Genomic DNA, 25,009 nt, shown 5'->3' on the forward strand with positions numbered 1-25,009 from the left:
GAAATTTGGATGCAAATTCTTGCAAAGTGGAGTCTTGAAGTTTCAGCTGTGTGGGTATCCATGTAAAGCGGCTTTCCGATCATGCTTCCAATTCTACTCAAGCAGTGAGGGTTCCAGAATTTGAGGTGAAGCCCAGGAAGACGAACCCAAATTGGGATTTCTGGCAATTTTTTCTTTTCAAGTAAGGAATCAGAATCCCACCTCTGCAATATAAGAGGTTTTCCTCCATAATGGAGGTTGTTGCCTTCCAGGACTCTAGTACATTCTTCAGAGCAAGAGAACTTTAGCAAAAGGAATCCATTTTGCAGAGAAACAACTTGGAGAGGGCCTGTAAGGTTCCATTTCCTAGAGAGGGTTTCTTTAAGAGTGGAGAAGAATGGCCGTCTCCCAAGGAAATACCCCATAGAATTTTGCTCCACACAGAGTCACTTACGTAGCTGTGCTACAGTTGAGGGACATGTGATCTGCTGTTTCTCTTACCTTGTGCACAATGCACAATGACTAATCATCCACATATACCGGTTTCTGAGACGCTCCATCGGAAGGATTCAATCAGCTCGCAAAATGACTTGAGAGGGTGAACGACCCTAAAGAGCACTGGATCCAAACCATGCATACCCGGTTAAATAAACCATCTAGTCTCCCATGTATGCTTCGAAATCTAAATTATAAACTTAGGAAGATGATTTTTCACCCCTCCTTAGGATTATGCGCCCCCCTTTTAAAGTGAATTGGGGCAGACTTTAACGCTTTTTGATGTCAAATAAACCTAAAAGGGGCGCATAATTCTAAAGCGGGCGTCAATAATACATCTCCCTAAACTTAATGGAATTTTTGCACCTTAGGTATTCACCCGTTATCTTGTTACTTATCTTACATGATGTCCCATTGAAATTTATTATTTCCTTGACAACTTTGGAGTTCACCCATCGAACTCATTCCCACTGTTCTAATCCAAAATTTAAAATTTTCTCTCATCTACCTTCAAAAGCCCCAAATCTTGACGCATTCACACTCAATTATTAAGTTCTGATCCAAAATTGAAAATTTTCTCTCATCTACCTTCAAAAGCCCCAATTCTTGAAAGTCTTTAGCATTACTAATTCAAAACTTTTTACTTTTTGCACGCACATCTAGGGTTTTAGCATCTCATGAAATTCTTGTCTATGGAATGGGGTCTGACGATGATGTTCATTCCCGCAGCGACGACGAGTGGGAAAACCTTCCTCTTTCTTCACTTGTCCGAGTTGCAACACTCGACGAAGGGAATCTGAATGATGATATTAGGGTTTCGAATGAAGAAGAAAGCGATAGTGGTTGCAAGATTTTGGAGAAACGAAATGGTTCTAGGGTTTCACAGGAGACTGATGGAGATGTTGAAAATTTAGGGTTTCAGAGTTCGGAAACAGGAGATTTAGTTTGGGCAAAACCATCCACTTACAAATGGTGGCCTGGTTGGATTTGCAAGCGGTCTAGGTCTATGGTTTTGGTCTCATTTTTTGGGATTGAAAAGAGTCAGTGGTTTAAGGAATCAGAAGTTCGAAGTTTCGAGGAGAATTATGCTGAGATGACAAAAATGGTGAGGGGGGATTTAGCAGAAGCAATTGATTGTGCATTGAAAGAGTTTGGTTTTAGAGTTGGGTTAGGGCTAATGTGCCCTTGTGTTAGGTCTAATGCGGAAGGAGATCGATCTGAAGTTGTCGGTAATCTTCGTCCTATGAAACTGATGAGTGAAGTGAAGAAGGGATTTGAGCCTGTGGAAATGTTGGGTTTTGTTCTTAAGATGGCTGTTTCTGCAAGGTTTGAACTTGTGAAAGCTGTCGGTATTGCTAGAGCTGCTGCGCAAGTTAATGTGTACCGTAGCTTTGTTTCGATCAAGCAGGATTGGATGTATCGTGAAACAATGAGGCTTGTTGAGAGTGATTCAGTCAATGATGACTTAGAAGGTACCATGAGAAGCACACTAGTTCTTTTATTTTGTTTTGTTTTGATGGATATTGAATCTTCTTTCTGTGTTATGGGATTTCAATGTTTATGGTCAATCATAATATAGGTTATGCAGATTGTATATCTTGTTTTTGCCACTGCCCATCTTAATTTTATTTTTTGTTGGTATCATAATAGTTGATAAATATAAAATTGAAATGTTTATGATCATGGAAAGTCAGTTATATAATTACAATATTGTTTTTTTGAACATATATTATATTAAATAAAAAATATGACACAAAAAATGCGGCTCAAAATAGTGCCTCAGCATTACAGAAAAACCTATGATCCGTGGACATGGACACAAGTGTCCCGTCTCGACACTGACACGGGGTGTCAGACATGGCAAACTCCCAAAATTTAGAAACAGGACATGGCTAAAATAGAAATTTCATATGCTCATGATTTGTGGACATGGATTCGTGTGCCGAGTTTCGACTAAGTTTCGACACGGATACCAGGTATCCAACATGGAAACCCCTAAAAAACTAGAAATAGCGTCACACTCATACACATACATACATATAAAGTTGCCAACACTTCTAGCAGTATATCTAAAAGTGTCTAAAGGAGTGTCAACATGTGTGGACACGGGTGTCGTGTCAGACACGACACGACACTTGTGTCGGCAATAAATTCGAAGTGTCGGCCAAATCATAGAGAAAAACAAATCAGGAACTGAAAATGTTACAGATTCTTGTGCTACAACCATAATTACAATATAGATATTGAATTATTTCTTGAATTTCTATAACATCCAGGACTTTCTGTAAGAAATGTTTATGCAGATACCTTCTTTTTTCTTGTTTTGCAAAAAAAAAAACAAGTCTCAAGGAAGAATGTTGCTGACATAGGACGGATCACACTTGTGTGGGGTTATCTAAAAACTGGAACGAGGGTGACAAAGTATCAAGTTTTGGACGTCCAAGAATGTGAAAATAATAGTAACAAAAGTGCTGTAAATCTGGACAGTATGTAACTCCTATGATTCGACCACGAAAATATGATTAATCATTAGATATTTTAAGATTATCCATGAGTAAATTTAATTATATCATCCATCTACTCATAAGCATGCAAATAACAAGAATTCTAAGAAGTTGCAGTTCTCACAAGCAAAAAATTTTAGCAACCCCACAAAAATGTATAATAATCCCACGTACAAAATCTCACAAGGTCTCAATACAATAGCAATATGCCTGGCTATGAGGAAGATTCTAGATCTCAAAGAGGACTTTGGGTTGGTTTAGAAGGGTGCATACGTATGCCGGAAAGGTGCAGAGCAGACATATGCCAAGAAGGTGTAGGCAAGGGTTTTTGGGAAAGATTAAGGGACAAAGGGTTCAAGGTGAAATGGGATGGGTAAAACAAGAAGAAAAAACTAGAGTTTTGAGGTTCCAGGCAAGAGAAAGGAATATTTTGTGTTCCAGACAAATTCTTTTGTAGAGGAAACAAAAAAAGAAGAAACATGAAAGAGATAGATAGCAAGGTTGAAATCTCACTAACAAAAACCCACGATTGATACATCCAAGCTGATTTCCACTTCTATATTTCTTGTTTGGAAATGAATGCAATGTTCTCATCTTCAATGGACTCCATCGCCATAGTTGCTTACTACCAATTTATATGGTTGCTTGTTTCTCATGTGGTGAGTGGAATGTTGGATCTTGAAATTTTGTTTTGAAGTCTGTTCGAGATTCATATGTAACTAGTGGCATGAATCCGTCCAGGTCTGAGAAACATTGGGTATATGAACTACTTTCTTTGAAGCAGTGACAAATGGCTCAGCTGGTCACTGTAGATACCCCATTTTGACCGAACCCTTATGCACTTGATTTGATTAAAAACCTTCCAAATTAATGATTTAGTGTCCCAATTTTCTTCCTAGAGTAGGTTAAGGTCCCAATTAGGTCCTTCTAAAATTTCGTTGAAATCCGTTGCGGTTTGCTTAGCGAACGAGTGAGGTAGATAGTGTAGTGTAGCATAGTGAAGGAATAAGGGGAGTGATTTAGCTGGTTCGGGGGTGGCCTGGTTAGTGTATTTCGTAGTAGGAAGCTGTCCCTAGGTAACTAATGGGGTATTTATTTTATCTTTTTAATTTTCATTATGTTTTCCCGCTGGACCACCTTTCCCAATCAAAACCAAGTTAAATTCACTAATAGGGGGTTGTCTAAGCAAATAGTGGGGGTAAAAATTCGCCCAAACATCTATAAATAGGGAACGAGGGCTTAATTTAGGGGGATTTTCATTTTCATTTCTTCTTCTTGACAGAGAAACTCTTAGCTTTTTAGAGAAAGAAAGGGAATCTTGTCTCAAACCCTAACTCATTTTCTACTTTTCCGGCCAATCTCATGCTATTTTTCGGCACCCATCCTTAGGGGACTTGCTTGGTCCAAGTAGTACTCCCCTCTTTATTTTACTAGACTAACTCAGTCTTTTAAACACTTTTAGATATTAGATTCCTTCTTTTCATTGCAAGGGCAATGAAAGAGTCATCTAGAGCCCCTATTAGGAGACAGATTTGTCTCATTAGGCGATTCTCCTTTTGAGACAAGCCTATTCGTTTAGAGCCTACTCTTTAGGTAGTTTATCTTAATTACGTTAGAGAGTTACTTATAGGAGGCATGCCTTGCCTCATTTATAGAACCCTTTCTAAGTTGTACCCCAACTTGTACTCTCTCCTTAGTGATGTCAGTTATGAGTTTATCCTTTAGAGTTGTTGTCACTCCCTTTGATTAGAGACTTACTCAGTTGTGTTAGAGTTACTTGGGATCTTATCCTTTTCGTGTTCTTGGGACATTAGTTTGCTTGTTCGGGGTTTCCCCTTTGGCTTTACGGCTTTTGCCCTAGTTTGTGGTTGTGTTTGCATCTTCCCTTTGACCTTCGACGAAAATGGTGAAAACATTTTTTAAAACTTAAAAAATATTTTGAAAATTCAGAATATTGGAAAGCTTTAAGATCTCAAAAACATTCTAAAAACCAGAAAACTTCAAAAACATTTGAAACTCTAAAGATTTTGGAGTAGTTAGGAAAGTTTGTTTTCGAACTACGTTGGCTTGATAATCTGTTACGAGGTACGTAGTGCAGCTCGGGATCTTTATCCCAAGTCCAGTCAAAGTTTGTAAATAAACCTTTTAACCCTTTTAAAAGCACAAAAATCTTTCATAAATTGTTTTCGAAAAGATCTTCCTCTAGAGTTAGGAGTTTGTCTTAGATGAAGTGTTTTGGTTGTTACGTGTTTGTGTTACAGTTAGGAGTTTGTCCTAGCTAGGAACGCCTCCGTCCGGTCAGTTGGCGATCCACATCGCCGACTGATGACTAGAGTAGGATGCGTTAGTCTGCCCATTGTTTTCCTTAGGACATATAGCGTAGTTACACATATGTTGTAGGGCCCATCTGCATTAATTTAAGGCTAACCTGCATTTAGTTAGGGCATATAGGGTGTCATAAAATCCACAATCCACTGGAATATAAATAGTCGCACAAGAAGTTTTAATGACTAGTCCGGTTTTTTAGATCGAGTCTAGGATAGAGGTCTAGATGCCTTAGTCATCCTAGTTTAGAATAGGTGCAAAGAACTACGTTGTTTTGATTCTCGTGGAGGCGGGGATACGCAGGCGGCTTTGGATGAATACCAGAGGATGAATACCGGACCATCCAAAGAATCGGGTGAAAACATTAGAACCTTAGGGTTTGTTGTGTTGTATCGTGTGTGGTATCGAGTCATGTTGAATGTTTTGTTGTGTTTTCTTACTTTCCTGTACAGACCTTATACCTTTAGCTGTAGCATGCATGTGTTTGCCCACCAGAACTTAGACACCCATTAGGCATGTCACTCATAACCTAGCAATGCTTAGGTGACACTTATCTTTTATTATTTTGTGTTTGCTTGTTATTTCTATCCCTGGGTCATGCATGTTTAGGTAGACGTTTTTTCTCCGGAATATTTGTTCCATTTCACATGATTTTCGCCAAAAACTCTTCAAAGTTAATAATAAATGGCATAGGAAACCAAGTGCTTGCACTCAGACGGATTGAGATGCTCCTCGGACCTTCCTCATCTGTAATCAGGCACGGACCCATATATATTTCTGGTTATCCATTGCACAGAGGATTTATTTTTGGGGTTCCATGGCCTATCCATGGATGGCGACTCTGAGTTATTTTGTAGGTACATCTTGGTTTCGAGCCCTGGCTCCGGATCAAGAGGTATCTCATTCATTTATCGCCACTTGTGCTATGCTATGAGGGTGGCACCGTTTCGAGAGTTCCTTGGTAGAGCTCTCCTTTACGTGGATGATCTAAAGGACCGACGGGAGACTCGTTCTCTCGCCGCCTCCTCCGGATCGGGGTGACAGTCACCTCTATTTCATCACATTTAATACAGCTCAGGCATCCTGGCTCAAGCATATCTGTAGTGATCAAACCGATTTGAAGAAAACCTTCTGTCTCTTAAGTGTACCCGTGCATTTTCAGATAACTCTAATTCAGAATTTTAGTCCCTACAACACGATCTTGACCATTTTGCCCTTCTCAATTAGCTCCCCGCATTGCATGTGGCACCCTTTAGTTTCTTTCTCCTCATATCTCCTTGAGTTTGCTTGCATCTGGATGTTGTTTACACCTTATCCCTAAGCTACACGTTAACACCTTTAACACTTGCAAGAGACATAATTGTTTAAACTTTGCCCTAACTCTCATTGCTACAATCCATGCACCTCATGGTTTTGCCTAGTGCATCACTACACTTGCATGAATCAAAGGCCCAGTGACCTTTTGTAGTTTCATTCTTTTATGCAATTAAGTGAAACCCAGGGCTATGAAGGTTTGCCTATGAGCGGATTACATAAACTACGAATGGGATACTATGAATGGGATATTAGGCCAAATTTCACGAATAGACTTGCAACTGCAACTAGCAAATTCAATTCAATAACTTCCCTGGCCTAGATGATTTGCTAACTTGCAGATAAAATTTGAAGTGGACATTTGGATTGCAATACAAGCTCAAGCCTGAATTGACCTCCACTAATTGGGTGACTTCTCTTCCTCTCATTTAAGCTGTTTCAGTGACTATTGCATTTGCTTGTGAGTTGCATGTGAACCACCACATGGCTAGTCTTCTCAACCCGACCACTATCCCACATGGCATCACCTCTTAGGGAAGATCAAGGCATTACACCTTGGCAAGGAGAAGACATCACATCCTCACTAGAGAACAAGTTTTCAAAATCTTTGTTCAATCATCATTAATTCATTTCATCATATCTAAAAGAAAAGTGTCACGAGGCTTACTATATATAAGAAAAAGAAGAGAACTAAAAATTTCTAAAATCCTAAACAAACCTATTACTCTTTTTTTTATTTGAAATAACAAACCCAATACTTTAGGACTAAAATATCGTTTAATGACTTAAAAACTCTCTCTCCACTTAATATCCCGTAGTACATGTGGGGGGTCTATTTAAAACGCTCACAACTCTAAGAAAACAAGTGATATAGGTAGGCAAAGACTGTGGTGCCCCTCCTATTAGTTAAGGGACTTAAAAAGACACCTAAAAGTTATGATTTAGCCAACACTTTGAATTTATTGCTGACACACGTGTCGTGTCATGTCCGACACGACACCCGTGTCCACCCGTGTCGACACTCCTTTAGACACTTTTAAATGTATTGTTAGATGTGTCAGTAACTTTATATGTATGTATATGTGTGAGTGTGACACTGTTTCTAGATTTTTAGGGGTTGCCAAGTTAGATACCTTTTATCCATGTTGAAACGCGGCACACGAATCCGTGTCCACAAATTATGATTATATGTACTTTCTATTGTAGCCGTGTCTTCGTTTCTAAATGTGGGGAGTTTGCCGTGTCCGACACTCCGTGTCCGTGTCGACACGCAACACTTGTGTCCGTGTCCACAAATCATAGCCTAAAAGACAGTTGAAAAATTAAAATACAGGCCCTAGGATGGTCGCCCTAGGATGGTCGCCATCAATTGCTGCTAAAATATATTATGCTATAATGGGTCTTTTCATCTATCACTTTCGAAGGTTATTACTTGTTAGTTGTTACCTCATGGAGTGATGGTAACTAGGATAAAAAATAACATGTCTCCATAATTCTCATATTCATTTTCACCATAGATTCTTTCACCATGAAATGCTTCTTCTTTTTCATATGCTCTCAAATATCTCCCTTCATGTATGCATTCTTCACATACTCTTTCAATGTCATTGATAAATGAGAGAAGAGTTTCTACACACTAGTGTAGATAACACTAGCTTAAAATACAATGGGGGCCACATTGTTTGGGTGATCCAAAGCATTCATTTGATGAGGCCTCACATAGATAGAGTGTGCCCAAAAAATCAGCTCCATAGGATCATTCTAACCATTCGATCCATGGAGGCAAAAAATGGACAGATTTGTGAAGGTTTAAACACGTCCATTTTACCTCCACAAATTGTAAGGTTGGGATGATCCTATGGAGCTGATTTTTTGGGCACACCCTATCTATGTGAGGGCCAATCAAATGAAAGCTTTGGATCACCCAAACAATGTGTTCCCCACTGTATTTTATGCTTGTGTGTAGATAACTTATCTACACTAGTGTGCAGAAACTCTTTTCTCTTGATAAATTTATTGGCCCAAGAATATCCGATGTCCACACTCCACAGTCCCCACTGATTCAAAATTTTGTGTTCATTCAAAGATGGCCCATCAATTACTGCAAAAATAATCATTCAAAACATATGATGATTATTAGTTATAGAATATAAAAAACACGTGTGATTCATTCGGCATGCATGCATTTCACAACATTGATGAGGTTTGGTGGGTTTTTATACTTATTTAGATCTGTGTGTTTGTATTTATGTTTTTTTGTTATTCTTCATTTTTTTATTTTCACTTTTATTTTATCTTTTTTTTTGTTCTTTTTTGCATGCTTTGTTAATTTTTAAGTAATGAATATATTTGATATTAATTACTTGTTCTTTTTTTTTTTTCATTTTTTCTTTTAAAAACAGAGAGAATGGACCCGACATAAGTGTTCCAATGCACATCTTTGTGTATAGAACATAGTTGGTAAATCAATCAAAAACTTAAGCTGTTACTTTTGAAAAATACGAAGGGTAACCTTGGATAGATGGTTTCCTTTATTCTCTAACACTCTTCTAGCTAGCATCAAGTCTTTATATTGACGTTAGATATTGTTGGCAGTTTGGGTCTGAGGGTGCAAACTGCTTTTGAAGCTTATAAAGTGTGTAATAAATACCTTAGTGACAATATTGGGGAACTAAGTGATCAGATAACAAGCTTCAGAGTTCAAGCACATTTGGGAAGAGATAGGAGTCACTATTATGTATGACAATTGGGCTAAAATACCATAAAATCTATAATTAATTTTCTTGTGTACTTTAATCGTGGGACTCTCCTTCATAAGTTCATCGATCCCTTAAGACAAAGTGAAGGACACAAACAAACTCCCTCTTTACACTGGTGGGTGAGGTGTTCGATGAAATTGGAGAGACTAATGTAGTACAAGTTGTAAAAGTTACTATTTGATGAAATTGGAGAGACTAATGTAGTACAACTGGTAATAGTTACCCACATTTGAACTTGTTGGAAACAAATTATTGGATAAGAGACACCATCTATATTGGTCCCCATGAGTGCCTGTTCGATAGTATTGGAAGACATTTGGGGAGAATAAATTCATTTAGAAGCACTTGAAAGGGAAGAAAATAATGACTTTCAATTATGAGTTTACATGGTTAGTGAACCTGTTGAAAATATTCAGTGAACTATTACTGCTTGACATTACGAGATTTCCATCAATTATATAGCTTCGAAAAATATTCTCAAGACCAAGGAAAGACTAAGACAAGTGCTCGTATCCATCTGATGCAATGAAAGATATGGGTAGGCAGTAATTGGCCTTCAATTGAAGTTAAGCAATTGTGTTAGATAATGACATTCAGGAGATGATGAGAGCTAGTTAAAAGTGCGAGCCTTTAGTCAAGGTGCCGAGAATGGTAGACAGTGATGAGAAGCCAACCATGGCTATAAAATAAAGATTATCAGTCATGATGAAGATTGCTGACAAGTGATGGGAGATGACATTGAACCATCAGTTGCATGCAACGGCCAACAGGTAAAATTATAGTATTACTAATACTGTATTGGTTTTTTGTTTTGAGTTGCAAATCTCTTCTGTGTATATGGTCACTTTTTCATATCTTGTGAATGGTTCACTGATGGGAATCATTGGTAGCTCTAGGGTGATTCGACAAGGTGATCCCTTAACTCTATATCTTTTTATAACGGCGGCAGATTCTTTAAGTTTGATGATGAGGAGGGGTGGAGGATTGGGTTGTTAAGAGATTTCTAAGATAGTAGGAACTCCTGTACTATATCCCATGTACAATTCGTAGATATCATCATATTCTTAATTAATAGTGGAGATGAAAGGTCTTTGGATGTTGCATTTGTGGGGTTAGTTGCGCACGATTTTGAAGGTTGTGTGAAATCACGCTAGTTGTCCGTGACAGTCGGGGACTTAGACTTTGAATGAACGTACATCTAGGCTCTCTTGGACTTACGTGAACTTTGACAAGAACTTAAGAGTCACACGGTAATTGAACTTGCGAGTTAGTTGTCAACAAATGTGCAACTTTGAAGTCTCGAAAGTTAAACATTCAATTATTTACTGTTACTATGAGGATTTATGGTTTATAGTTATGGATCCAAATATTACTGGGGTTTGTGGGCCTGACTATTGAATTCAAATGCCAATATGGATTTTGTTGGATCTACTAGTGGATCCAAATAAAAGAAGTTTTGTGGGCTCGATTAGTGGATAAAATTAAAATCTCATATTTTACTTTGATATGCATTTTTTGCTCCATTATAGCATGCACGTAAAAAATAAAAAATGTTGCATGGATTAAAAGTATTTCGTATGTATAGTCATTGTTGGTAAAATAGATTGCAAAGTTAAAGTTCTTGGTGATTTTGAACCACCATCCTCTTGAGAACTGTGGTCAGACTTCATTTCCCAAGCGTTTTGTCATTTAATCTAAAGATCCACCTCTTGTTATCGGACAGGTATATCTTGAATATGAAGTTAGTTTTTTGCATTAATGATCAACTTTCTCATACTTGGTTAGAGAAATATCTCAAAGAAAAGATCTGCTTAGGAAACTCATGTTTTGTTTGCAAGGCCAGTTGCCTGCAAATGCCGAACCAAAAGCCCAGAAGCTTCAAGAGAATGACAGCTGGGCAGCTAGCCAAAACACGCTGATAGTTAAGATAATGATGCTGAGGACCAAAAAAGAAAATCAGATCAATGCTATAAGAAGTTAATGTTATTGTGTCATTGCAACCAAGCAACATCATATCACTTAGAAAGCATCAAAATGAAATTCAGGCCAAATTAACTATTCCCGAGCATAGATGCCACAACCAATACTGTTATCAAGAGAGGGGCAGTCTCAAAGCGGTTACAATTCAAGTCCATCGGCCCTCCCATAACTCAGCAAACAACCAAACAAAGGAATCTGCAATATGACTGATTTTAAAAAACTCAAAGAAGCATGTCTAATAAAACCTATTCAACTGCATCACCCAATGTTATGTCCCACAAAAGAAAATAAAGTAAAAATGCTAAAGCAACAAAACCAATTAGAATGACAGTGGATAAGCAGAGGTGCCGATTGTGCTTGCTAAGCAGGTAAAAGTAAAAGAGTGGATTTATTACCATAAACTAAGGGCCCGTTTGGATACCTCATATTTTGTATTTGGATTTGAAATTGAGTTTTGAATGCAAAATGAGTAGATCCGCCAGCTCATGTTGAGGATGACAGAGCGGGAAGGGGGTACTTCCTACTGGAGGGGAGAGGTTGAGGAGCAAAGAGGGTGAAGGAAACTGCCACATATGTGGATTTCCAATTATTTATTTCCACAGCATATTTGGAAATCTGATTTTTTTCGCTGTTAGTTGCTGATTTGGAAATCCAAAGATTTGATCCGGATCCAAATCACAACACAACACAACTTCTCGGCATCCAAACGGGCCCTAAAGGAATACTTCAAATTCCTATTATTCCCTTGATGTTGAATTTAATCTTAAAATCATCTAAACAGACTTTGAGCAAAATCTGGATCGATAAGATGCACAATGATATAAACAATTGACTTGTGCATATGCCCAAAAGAACACACTCCAAACTCTAGTGTAACTGAAATGATGTATATCACCAAAGCCTGACAAAAATATCATGACAAAGTGGTCAAGAGGGAAAAGGGCACCAAAGCTTAAGATTACCAAATCTTCTCAAAGAATAGCCAGTGATAATATCCAAGCTAATCTAGACACCTTACTCTTAGTGCTGTTAATCAACTTCGCATATGATGGATATATGCTGAACAGGTTAAGTAACTTAGTGGAATTTAACCAGCTATGAAGCCATTTGCGGAATCTATAAGCTTAATTTAATACAAGTTAAGACAAAACCTAACTACTTGATCTGCCGATACTGTTGGTCATTTAGCAAGATTTCTAAACGATGAAGAAAATAGAGGCCTGATTTTCACATTGCATTGAAATGCATAAAAGCAAGTTGAGAACTATTACAGCCTAAACTCAAGTGAACATTTCTAATTAGAAATGTCCATCACATTACAAATAAACCATAGTCCCTACAATGGCTAGATAGAAATGTTCATGACAGCTCAAGAACATGGAACTTCAAACTCCAACCATGTAAAGAATTTAAAAATCCTATGCTTTGGGCGCATTTGACTATGATTCTTTTTCTGTTTCTTGGTTTTAATTTCAATTCTTGATTTTGTTTTTTCTTCTGATTCTGATTATGAAGAATTTGACTCATGTTTGGTCACTGTGATAGAATTTTTTTTATTCTTAAAATGTAATCACATTTGGTTTATAAAATTGATTATTAATTACAGGTATGAACTACCTATATTGTATCACTGACACTAACTCTGGATTATTGGGGTGTACCCATCAGATGTTGACCATTGTAATCTGAAGCACAAGGTTGAATTGACCATTGATTACAGAATCATACAAACTAAAAAACCTCCAAAATAACTCAATAACATCATCCAAGCATTCATCAGAGCCCCTCTTTACCATTTGCAAATAGAGTAATTGTGCATCTCGTCTTCTATTCATCTGCAGCAGCAAGAGAGAACTAAAAATACCGAAGCCACTGTTTTCCATTTTCTCCTCTTTCCTCCCAAAACCCTCTCCATGATGGATTCACTTATCATAGGAGATCTCATCTGAGAGAGCCCTTTCCCTTCCCATCTCTCCCTTCAACCCAACCCTTCAATCATCTAGGCTTTCTGGTTTGAGGGATCTCATTATCATCTTCTCTGTTCAGATGTAACTGCTTCTAAATCTCCACAAGCTCTTGCCATTACTCCACTTCCCAACTGCAGGTTTCTCAAGGTGATTTTGTTTTGTCTTATTTTTCTTAAAAAAGAAAATTTCTATTTTAGGGTTTTAATATTTCAATATTGGGTTTGTCTTAAAAATGCATGCATTTTCAGATGGATGGGTGTTACTAGATTTTGGGTTTTGAATTTTGATTCTTGGTATTCATGGGCACACATGTAATTTCAGAGCTATGGAGGAAAAAGCAATCCGATATTATACAGTTCTTGCAGAGGAAGAGACTTGGAGGAGATGGAGCTCGCTGCATATGGGTGCCACTTGGGTCGGGTTCAAACCGAAAAAAAGTTGGGTTGGGTTGGGTATCCTTTCACGTCGGGTTGGGGTTGGGTTGGGTATCCCAACCCGAGTTGATTCGGATCTGGTTAGGGTTGAGGGCTTGGGCAACCCAACCCTAGTCAGACCTGACATTATTATCTTTTTTTAGTAAGCTTAAAAACTCAGGTTGGGTCCGGTTGAACTCGGGTAGGGTCAGGTTGAAAAAAAGGGTTCCTCGGGTCGGGCTGGGTTGGACCTCATCGGGTGGGAACTCGGGTCAGGTCGGGTTCGGGTTGAGTAAATGGTTCCTCGGGTCGGGGTCGGGTTCGGGTTGGACTCAACCCGACCCAACCCAACCCGAGTTGCACCCCTATCGCTGAGGGAGAAAGTGAAGCATAGAGCTTCACTTCGCAGCTGCGAGGGCATCGATAACCTGAGTGGGCTACTTGTTCTGTTGCCATGGCCGTGGCTGAGAGAGAGAGAGACCTGACCTTGCGGGCGGCGATGGTTGCTGGTGGGCCGTGGGAGGAGAAGAGATGAGATAGTGGTTTGGATTGTGTAAGCCCAATGGTTCCATCCTTGGCATTACCTTCTTGTTTTGATGATTCCATACACAAGTGATTTTATATCACTAATGTGCTTTTGATTGTCAAAGTTGTAGATCTCATTAGTGTGCAATCAAGGAAGCTTGGATCAAGGCATTGAAGCTAAACTGGAATGCATTTGGAGTGCCAAAGCTAGGATGATCCAAGAAGCTTGGTGGACTTGAAGCCTTGAAGATTAAGAGAAGATTGTAGTGCTTTTCAAGTCAATAGAGTTTGTACTCCTCTCCTTGTTTTTAGAAATGTCAAAGGCACTAAACATAGGTTAAAATGTATTTGAAATTGTATTTGAAAATGTAGGATTAAATCCCAAAGACCATGTACCAAAAGTCCCTAAAGTTTTTAAAGTAAAAAAGGAATTTCTTACAGGGCCGGTTGACCTGGCTATGCCGGGCGACCGCAAGATGGAACCTGGAATTCCAGGCATCTCGAAACTTATCGGGCCGGTTGACCGGGGTAGTCCTTGGCTAAGAAGCACGGGTACTCTCTGGAGGCCCACGTACCCGTGTCGGGTGCGTATCGGGTGCGGGAGCTCTTAGGTACTCTTTGGGGGCGTACCGGGTACGCACCCGGGTTTGTGTACGTATCAGGTGCGCACCCGGGTTTGTGTACGTATCAGGTGCGCACCCGGTTCAAATTAAATCAAAAATTACTTATTTACAATAGATTGGTAGCCCCAATTAACAAAAGGGGGGTTGAATATATCAAAAAAAAAAAAAATCCCGTAATTAAAAACCTAACAACTTAGAAGTAATATTAGATTTTGGTGATGTTATTGTTATTTGATTGTTCTCCAATTAAATTGTTTGAATTCTTTTACAAAATATTTATTTTTTATTTTTATAAATATATAAAAAAATAAAAAAATAAATTATATTCAGCGTATCCCCAACGTACCCGTATCCTATTTTTTTTAAAAATCACGTATCCACGTACCCGTATCGTGTCGTGCCTGCACCCCGTACCCGTATCTGTGCTTCATTGGTCCTGGGCGACCGCGGATGTGTTGCTGTTTCATACAGAAACAATCCAGCATGGTTGGGGCGGACGACCGCCAAGGGTCAGTCGACCGCGAAAAGGTTTTTGAATTTAAATTTTGAGCAAACAGGTAGTTTTCGTCGGACGACCGCCATTGGTTGGTCGACCGCGACGATAGAGATTTTGAAAATAAAAAAAGGCGCCCGATAAAGGGCGGGCGACAGCTGTGGCCCAATCGACCGCCGCGGCCTGACAAAAGAGCCGTTGGGGCTTTTTCTCGTTGACTTTTTCAACTCCGTTTTTTACAGTTTTACCCCCAAACGGTCATATTTTCAAATGGGCTATATATACACTATTTAAACCTTTCCAAACCATCTTTGAACATTATTTTGAATATTCTAAAAGATCAAACCAAAGTGTTTTTAGTGCCTCTCTCATCTCTAAGCAAGGAAGTGGAATTAGGCTTAAATTTGTACATCTTCATCCATCCTTTGTAACCCTTGTAAAGGGATTTTTAGTTTTCTTTCTTTGAAGAACTTTGTATTTTGGCGAGTGCGAAGAGATGCGTAGCCATCTCATGAGCGAGTGTTGGAGACGCGGAGCTTTCTTCGGTTGGTGGCGAGTCTTGCGAGGCGTAGCCTAACCTTTGTAATTGGGTTGATTCCCCGCCATTAAGGGAATCCGTAGTGAAATCACCAAGAGGTCTTGGTGGAGTGGAGTAGGTCCTTGAGTGGCCGAACCACTATAAATCTCGGGTGCACTCTCTATTTTTCTCTCTCTTTATTTCGTGATTGTGCATTTGTGGTTTATTTTCATTTGTGTTTAAAGTTTTAATTTTCTATTTAGTTTTTCATTTCCGCAATATTTTTGGCAAAGTTTTTTAAAACCCAATTCACCCCCCCTCTTGGGTTGCCATCGCCCCTGGGATTTCATTTGGTATCAGAGCACAAGGCTCTTATTTAGGTTTTTGAAAAATTTTCAAAAATAGAAGAGAAAAAGATAATGGCAACCCCATCCGGATATATTGAAGGACAATCCGTTTCTAGACCCCCATACTTTAATGGTTCAAATTATGGGTATTGAAAAACCCGGATGGATTTTTTTTCACAATCCTTAGACTTTGAAATGTGGGAGTTAATTGAAGATGGATGCATTCCTCCCACAAGTGATAGAAGTGAGTGGTCAGCCACTCAAAAGAAGAGAGCTGCATTGAATGCTAAAGCAGTGAACACAATCTTTTGTGCTCTATCTCCCGACGAATTCAATCGGGTGTCTACTTGTAAAACGGCTAAGGATATATGGACAATCATTGAAACCACTCATGAGGGGACTTCACAAGTCAAAAAGTCTAAAGTTAGTCTTCTTGTTAGTGATCTAGAAGCTTTTAAAATGAACGAAAATGAATCTATTTCCGAAATGTATTATCGTTTTACTAATATTGTTAATGAGCTTGAAGGTTTAGGTAAAACCTATGCAAATTTGGAATTGGTGAGGAGGCTTCTCTGGTGTCTTCCATTTAGTTGGGACTCCAAGGTCACGACGATCGAAGAATCTAAAGATCTTGACAATGTGAAGTTAGATGAGTTAGTTGGATCCCTCATTACACATGAAATGAAGATGAAGAGAAGGGAAAACCAACAAGCCGAGGCTTCAAAACTCAAGGAGAAAGACAAAGGAAAATCCATTGCCTTCACCGCCAAATCATCATCTTCTTCCTCAAGTGTAAGATCTTCCAAATCATAGACATAATCCTTAAAAAGGCTAGTGTAAGATCTAGATGTGCATATTATAATGTAACTAGCCTAGCTAACCCTCAATTCGATGTCATTATTGCGGCCTTCATGGGCATTATCAATTCCAATGTGCATCAAAATTGAGTAGGGATAGCATTGGGACCAAAAGATCTTGGGTTCCCAAAGCCCCAACTTAATTTCATTTTGAAATTGGTTTAGTATTAGGGGCTTGCGCTAAATCTTGAATATTCATTGCATTTGATGATTTAAAGTCCAAGGTTCAAATGTATTCTTGGTTATTTGCTTACCTTGGCATGTTTTGTTTTATCAAAAAAAGAAAAAAAGAAAAAGAAAAAAAAAATCCCTCTTGTTTTGAGTGTCTGTCTTTGATAGGGGGAGTTATTTTCATAAAAGGGGAGAGATTTAAACTTAGTTTGTATATCTTTTTTCTACAATCCCTCATTTATTATATTTGTCAATCAATTAGGGGGAGTTGTATGTTTGCATGTTTTCCTTGATTTAAGGGGAGTTTCCATATTGCATATCTTTTCCCTTGTTTTTCTCTCTTGCCCCATCTTTTTGTTGATGCCATAGGGGGAGAGAAATGTATGTGCTTATTGGCAAATCTCTTGAGAATGTCATCATAAAAAAGGGGGAGAATGTAAGCCCAATGGTTCCATCCTTGGCATTACCTTCTTGTTTTGATGATTCCATACACAAGTGATTTTATTCTAATGTGCTTTTGATTGTCTAAGTTGTAGATCTCATTAGTGTGCAATCAAGGAAGCTTGGATCAAGGCATTGAAGCTAAATTGGAATGCATTTGGAGTGCCAAAGCTAGGATGATCCAAGAAGCTTGGTGGACTTGAAGCCTTGAAGATCAAGAGAAGATTGTAGTGCTTTTCAAGTCAACAGAGTTTGTACTCCTCTCCTTGTTTTTAGAAATGTCAAAGGCACTAAACATAGGTTAAAATGTATTTGAAAATGTAGGATTAAATCCTAAAGACCATGGCCCAAAAATCCCTAAAGTTTTTAAAGTAAAAAAGGAATTTCATACATGGCCGGTCGACCGGGCTATGCCGGGCGACAGCGAGATGGAACCTGGAATTCCAGGCATCTTGAAACTTATCAGGCCAGTCGACCGGGGTAGTCCCGGGCGGCCGCGGATGTGATGCTGTTTCATACAGAAACAATCCAGCATGGTTGGGGCAGACGCAGGCCAAAGGTCGGTCGACCGCGGAAAGGTTTTTGAATTTAAATTTTGAGCAAACAGGTAGTCCTCGCCGGAAGACAGCCATTGGGCCGGTCGACCGCGACGGTAGAGATTTTGAAAATAAAAATGGCGCCCGATAAAGGGCGGGCGACCGCCACGGCCTGGCAAAAGAGCCGTTAGGGCTTTTTCTCGTTGACTTTTTCAACTCCGTTTTTTACAGTTTTACCCCCAAACGGTCATATTTTCAAATGGGCTTTATATACACTATCTAAACCTTTCTAAACCATCTCTAAGCAAGGAAGTGGAATTAGGCTTAAATTGTACATCTTCATCCATCCTTTGTAACCCTTGTAAAGGGATTTTTAGTTTTCTTTCTTTGAAGAACATTGTATTTTGGTGAGTGCGAAGAGACGCGTAGCCATCTCAAGGGCGAGTGTTGGAGACGTGGAGCTTTCTCCAGTTCGTGGCGAGTCTTGCGAGGCGTAGACGTACCTTTGTAATTGGGTTGATTCTCCGCCATTAAGGGAATCCGTAGTGAAATCACCAAGAGGTCTTGGTGGAGTGGAGTAGGTCCTTGAGTGACCGAACCACTATAAATCTCGGGTGCACTCTCTCTATATCTCTTACTCTCTTTATTTCGTGATTGTGCATTTGTGGTTTATTTTCATTTGTGTTTAAAGTTTTAATTTGCCATTTAGTTTTTCATTTCCGCAAATTTTTGGCAAAGTTTTTAAAAACCCAATTCACCCCCCCCCCCCCCCCCCCCCCCCATCTTGGGTTGCCATCACCCTTGGGATTTCAGATTGCTTGTGCTCGACATATCGATTTTGCGTTTCCGCATTAGAGCAGAAACAACTTCTTTTTGTTTCGTCTTATATGTTTCTGAAGTGGAAGAAAAACAGTAAAAATGACTCCCACGTACCTCCTAAATGTGTTCTAATGATTCCCTTGATTCTCCGCCATTAAGGGAATCCGTAGTGAAATCACCAAGAGGTCTTGGTGGAGTGGAGTAGGTCCTTGAGTGACCGAACCACTATAAATCTCGGGTGCACTCTCTCTATATCTCTTACTCTCTTTATTTCGTGATTGTGCATTTGTGGTTTATTTTCATTTGTGTTTAAAGTTTTAATTTGCCATTTAGTTTTTCATTTCCGCAATATTTTTGGCAAAGTTTTTTAAAACCCAATTCACCCCCCCCTCTTGGGTTGCCATCACCCTTGGGATTTCAGATTGCTTGTGCTCGACATATCGATTTTGCGTTTCCGCATTAGAGCAGAAACAGCTTCTTTTTGTTTCGTCTTATATGTTTCTGAAGTGGAAGAAAAACAGTAAAAATGACTCCCACGTACCTCCTAAATGTGTTCTAATGTGTTTTCTGGGTGTTCGATTTTTAAAATTAAGAAAAACACAAAAAACGTTTAATGAAACATTGCCAAACGGCCCAAACACACCCTTTGTTGCTGCCAGAACAGTTCCATGTTTAATAGAGAACTCTAATCCTATAAAACCGATTGATATCAGAATGGCTTTACGTTCAATTCGACAGCAAACTCTAAGTTTGACAAACATTTTAAATCAGACACTCCAGACAAAAAAAAAAAAAACTGTAATCACTAGGCTCCAAATCTAACAGATGCTATCAATGTTTTGAAAATCGGAAATGAATTGTAAATCGTAATAGTGGTCGAATCATATCGGATCATAAATCTTAAGATTCACACACACACACACACACACACAATATATATATATATATATATATATCGGAAAAGTGACCGTACTCGGTCGAGTAGATAAGCTTATCTACTCGGTTGAACTAAAAACAGTGGGGGCCCACATTGTTTGGGTGATCCAAACCATTCATTTGAAAGGCCCTTACCTACATAGGGTGTCCACAAAAAATCAGATCCATAGGACCATCCTAAGTCCTAACCCATCCAAATGTGGTGGGAAAAATGGGGAAAAAATGGACAGACACAGTTTGTCCACAAATCTGCCCATTTTCCCCTACACTGTTGCATGGGTTAGGATGATCCTATGGGGCTGATTTTTTGTGGATACCCTATCTAGGTAAGGACCTTTCAAAGGAATGGTTTGGATCACGCAAAAAATGTTGGCCCCCACTGTTTTTAGCTGACCGAGTAGATAAGCTTATCTACTCGACCGAGTACACTCACTTTTCCCTATATATATATATATATATATATATATATATATATAGGGATTTGCTAGGCAATTTCGCGGAAAACCATTTCACATATCACTTTTGCACAAGAGAACAGCCACATGGGCTCATTTTTAGCATATTTTGTCTTATTCATTTAATGCGTCTGAGGTGGCTGTTCGTACAAAATTTGGAAACCTTCCAAATTCATGAAAAATACTATTCACATTTTTCCTTGATGCAGCCCACCAAAATTTGTACCTTTTCTATCCTAAAATCACATGAAAATCATTAAAGACCATAATAAATCATATCCACCGCTCATCAATCCAATTTTTGTGATTAATGGAGTCCTCTAAATCCTACTGATGATGTCAACAAGAGATAATCATGTTTTCATGATGGCTTTAACAGCATGGTCTTATCGGGACCTTCTTTTTTACTCTTTCTCAATCTTCTTTGTTTCCGTCTACTCACTGCTGGATTTTAGGCCTACTCATGACTTCTCTTTGCATCATGTCTAATCACTATTGAACATTGGTTAATGGCGAATTACTGATTGGGTGGGCTGTAGAGCATGGGGTATTAGAATTGCGACAAATATCGCATTTTTCCATGATTCAAATTGGTTAATATAGTTTTCTTCCTTATCAGTGATTACTGATTCATAAATGGACGAGCTAGTGACAGCAAAATGTACTTTAGCAGTTCAATTTTTGGTCTTATGTATTTTTAAGTGCTTTTGTCGTTAAATAAGTGAATTTCTAGCCTGTTTACCATTTCTTTGTATCAATTTTCCACGCCGTTTTGTATTTATGATTTTATTTTTCTACATTTCAAATGATTGAAGTTTTATCACTCATCCAGATGTGCTATCTCATTTCTCATCGGAGGATGGTATAATCAACCCAGTGTTTCAAACAGCAGAAGTTGAACTTTTATCGGATGAGCACAACGACAAGTGCGAGGTGTCTTCAAAGCAAGAGCTAATTTATTACATGAAAAATGAAGATGACGTTACCACCCTTGGTCTTGATGAAGAATCTGAATCTCTGCCTGGTGATCAAGTTGAAGTTATTTCTGATTCTAGTGTATCAACAGAGAAGGATTATGGTATTGATGAAATCCTTGTGGAGCAGAACTCAGATAAGACCTGTGCATCACAACGGTCAGATATTGGGATTGAATTCTATGAATGTACTAGGCCCATACTCTCTGGTGATATTAGTTTCACCAGAAAGGAAATGGAAACTATTTCAACTACTATTTTAGAAACTGGAAGTGGGCCGCATGAGGATGTTACTGGGAAAGATTATGAAGTAGATGGTTCTCTAAGAAAGGGCGTTTCTTTAGCCTTTAAGGAGCAGTATGATACCTCTCCAATCTTACCAGTGCATGAATTTGGTGCTTGTTTGCTAAATACTACAGAAATGGAACCAGAATTGCCTAGTGCTTTTTCCACTTCTAACAAAAGCAAGCCACAAGATCTTCACAATATGCTCAGACACTTGCATTCCCTTGCAATGGATCCATTTTATTCTGGAGGAGAGAGCCTTAAGTCTCTAAAGCGCCTGAAGTCTCTAAAGCGCAAAATTTTGAATTACAGAACTTTAGTTTACCAGAATATTTCCGACCTTGCTTCAAGAAAATATGCTTCGAAGTGTCCTGATGACCTGCAAAGAATCAAGGTGCCTGACTTTTCTGCTCATGAACTATTCTTGCATCACAAAAGTAATTTTGTGATAACTCAACCTTATAAGGTTGGTGTGGCCATTGATGAGAACAGAGAAGGTAATTTATTTTCACATGTTAGTGATGACAATGTTGAGAGTCAGCCCGCTGGTAAAGATAGTGTTAGTGCTAAAATAAGTGACAAAAAGAAAGTAATTTGCAGCTTGACCTGTCCTATGGATTGCTCTGGGAATAGTCTCCAGGGAAAAAAGAGGCTTAATCAACCCATTATTTCTGATCTCGCATTGAAGTTGCACAAAAATGTGCCTCTGACCTCAGACCATGCATCTGAAAACTGTTCGATAAGTTCCATTCCGGAAATTGAACCACAGGTTCCAAATGGTTTTTCCTTGGAGCCTGCAGGAAGGTCAAGGACCCTAAGGTACCCTGCTGACCAAAGCAGGAGGCAATCTCTTCATAAAATGCTGGGACACTTACGATGCCTTGCATTGGATCCGTTTTATTCTGGGGAAGAGAGCTTGAAGTCTTTAAGTTGCAAAATTTTGAAGTATAGGACTCTGGTTTACCAAAATATCCCAGTTCTTTCCTCTTTAAGGCATACTTTTGAGTTTGGTCATGGGTCTAACGTTAACGAGGCACAGGAACCCTCTTGGCTTGACTTAAATGCTGTAAAATCTCATCCTGATGATAAGGTCGATGTTGCAAATGATGCTGCCAGCAAAGCTCATTTTTTGACTCGTGCTAATTATGATAGCATTAAGATTCAACCTAATAATAAGGGTGTAATTGACTATAAAAGTGACAATACAGATGCAATTTGCAGTTCAGGTTATTTGAAGGAAGTATCTGTGCTTGAAAAATTGCCGCATCTCAGAAATGGTGCTGCCAAAACGCACCAAGATGATAAAGTTAGTGCGACTCATGATATAGCTGATGAAGCTCAATGCCATGTTAGCAATAATAGCGTTAATATTCTACCTAGCAATGAGTTTGGTGTTGATGGTGATGGAAATGATGGAAAAAGCAACAGCTCAACCTTGCCTAGGGACAAATCCAGGGACACATCCCATGGAAAGAGGAGGCTAGATCAACAAATTGCTTCTGATCATTCATTCAAGTTGCACAGAACTCTTCCTTCGTCATCATTAATTGCACCATATGCAAGTCCGTTGTTAAAAGACAGTTCAGACTCAATTACCAATGTTGAGCAGTCTATGGAGATAAGTAAAGGCCTTGGAATTTCTACCTTGCATATGAAATTCCCAAAGGATTTCAATCTACCTTCCAAAGAAGAGTTGGAAAAGAAATTCATTGCTTTTGGGCCATTGGATCGGTCACAGACCAGGGTTTTCTTCTATACAAGTACTGGGCAGGTGGTTTTCTTACACCAACGTGATGCAGAGGCTGCTTCTCAACATGTGAGGATGAAGAATTTATTTGGTGAAGCAAACGTCCGTTGTTGGGTTACTCATCAAGGTGCCAATTCCGGAAGAAGAAATGAGATTCAAACATTGCCTTTGAACACTACGGGACATCAAGATTTGAATGTTGATTTGTGCCGTCAGACATCCAATGTAAAGAGGAAGGAATCTGCTTTATCTGTTTCTCCTTGTAATCATAGTAGGGAAATAGAACCTGACATATCACTTCCAATGTTGCTTCTTTTGGAGAAATGCAATCAGCTGGTGTGTAATATTAAAAGTAATCTGGGACTTGAATCCTATTACTCAATTTTCACACATGATTTTATGTATAGGACAAACCCTTATGATTGAGGGAGATGGGGAACATACATGGAGACAATCAAGTAAGGATTTTATTTCCATTAGTGATTTCCAATCGAGCACCCTTCTCTGTCCTTCTCGATTTCAGTGCATGTCACCAGTCATGTCGCTCGACATCTCTCATATCAGTTCCACGGCCAAGTTATCACTGTTACTGTTGCTATTGGTGGTGCTGTTTTATTGTAAAGATTTAATGAATTTGTTACCTTTTCGAAAAAAGAAAGAAATGTTATTTTCTTAGTCATAATCACACTTATGTAGAAGTTTTCCTTTTTTAATGGAGCTATATTTTCTTGGACTATAGTTTTCCTTCACAGTGACTTGTATTAAGCTTGCCTGTTTCCGAGATTTGTTTATCACAGATAGAATGGTGTACTCCAGTCCAAACAAACCTTCCTTCTGCTTATCATGAATTTGAAGAAGACATCCATCTGATGTTTCAATCACAAGACAAATATTCAGGAACAGACTTTAGGTGTGCAATCTTAAAGTTGTTGGTTATGCTTTCTACAATTTGTAGTAATTGAATATGATGCCATTGAAGAATTTTCTGCTGATGCTACTGATTACTCATTTCAGCTGACCTGGCTTTTGGGCCCCGATGTATTTCGAGGGATTATGATTTGGCCATTGAGCTCCATCTGGGCTCATTTGTGAAAGAGTGATTAGATGCAAGAAGCTGTCATTAATTGCTGTTGCAGAAACTAGGCATGAATTTTTCATTGAGTAAACACATCTGTTTGCCGTGCACGGGATTGCATTGTAAGTAAAGAAAATAGGGCTTATTTGAATTTCAATTCTACTGATTGCAGGGTTATAATTAGCGATCACGATTACTTTTGGCACGCTTGGCAGGCAGGGATACAGTTTCACCATGGCATTACTTCCGTTCTCCCTTTGGCATGTTCTTGGTAAATTTAAAGAATCCAAAGAGATACTGCACAGACAATGCATCTGAAATCAGAGGTATGCACACACAATGGAACGGATTCGTTGGCAGTCCTCAGGAATTTTAAATAGATGAAGGTGAAGCTTATTAGGTTCATCTTTCCACTTCTTATTCAAACATGGTGAATTGGTGACCCATGTGCAGAAGAATACTCAAACCCGGA

General features: G+C 38.9%; 1 protein-coding gene across 1 annotated transcript; it reads left to right on the forward strand.

The window, feature by feature from the left end:
- The first annotated feature begins 884 nt into the window (after window positions 1-884).
- LOC143888473 (uncharacterized) lies at window positions 885-24,196 on the forward strand. Its single transcript, XM_077392943.1, has 2 exons — window positions 885-1,946; window positions 21,289-24,196. The coding sequence occupies exons 1-2, from the start codon at window positions 1,172-1,174 to the stop codon at window positions 23,886-23,888; spliced, it is 3,375 nt and encodes a 1,124-aa protein (XP_077249058.1). The 5' UTR covers window positions 885-1,171; the 3' UTR covers window positions 23,889-24,196.
- The last annotated feature ends 813 nt before the right edge of the window (window positions 24,197-25,009 follow it).

This window comes from Tasmannia lanceolata, unplaced genomic scaffold (assembly GCF_043159265.1).
Source record: "Tasmannia lanceolata isolate RefF3 unplaced genomic scaffold, GAP_Taslan_0.1 ptg000012l, whole genome shotgun sequence".
Taxonomy (NCBI): domain Eukaryota; kingdom Viridiplantae; phylum Streptophyta; class Magnoliopsida; order Canellales; family Winteraceae; genus Tasmannia; species Tasmannia lanceolata.

Excerpts from the sequence above, each read along its gene's own strand:
- LOC143888473 (XM_077392943.1), top strand. The coding sequence starts at position 1,172 with ATGGGGTCTGACGATGATGTTCATTCCCGCAGCGACGACGAGTGGGAA. Across the intron at positions 1,947-21,288 it reads AGTCAATGATGACTTAGAAG|ATGTGCTATCTCATTTCTCA; the intron begins GTACCATGAGAA and ends TCACTCATCCAG.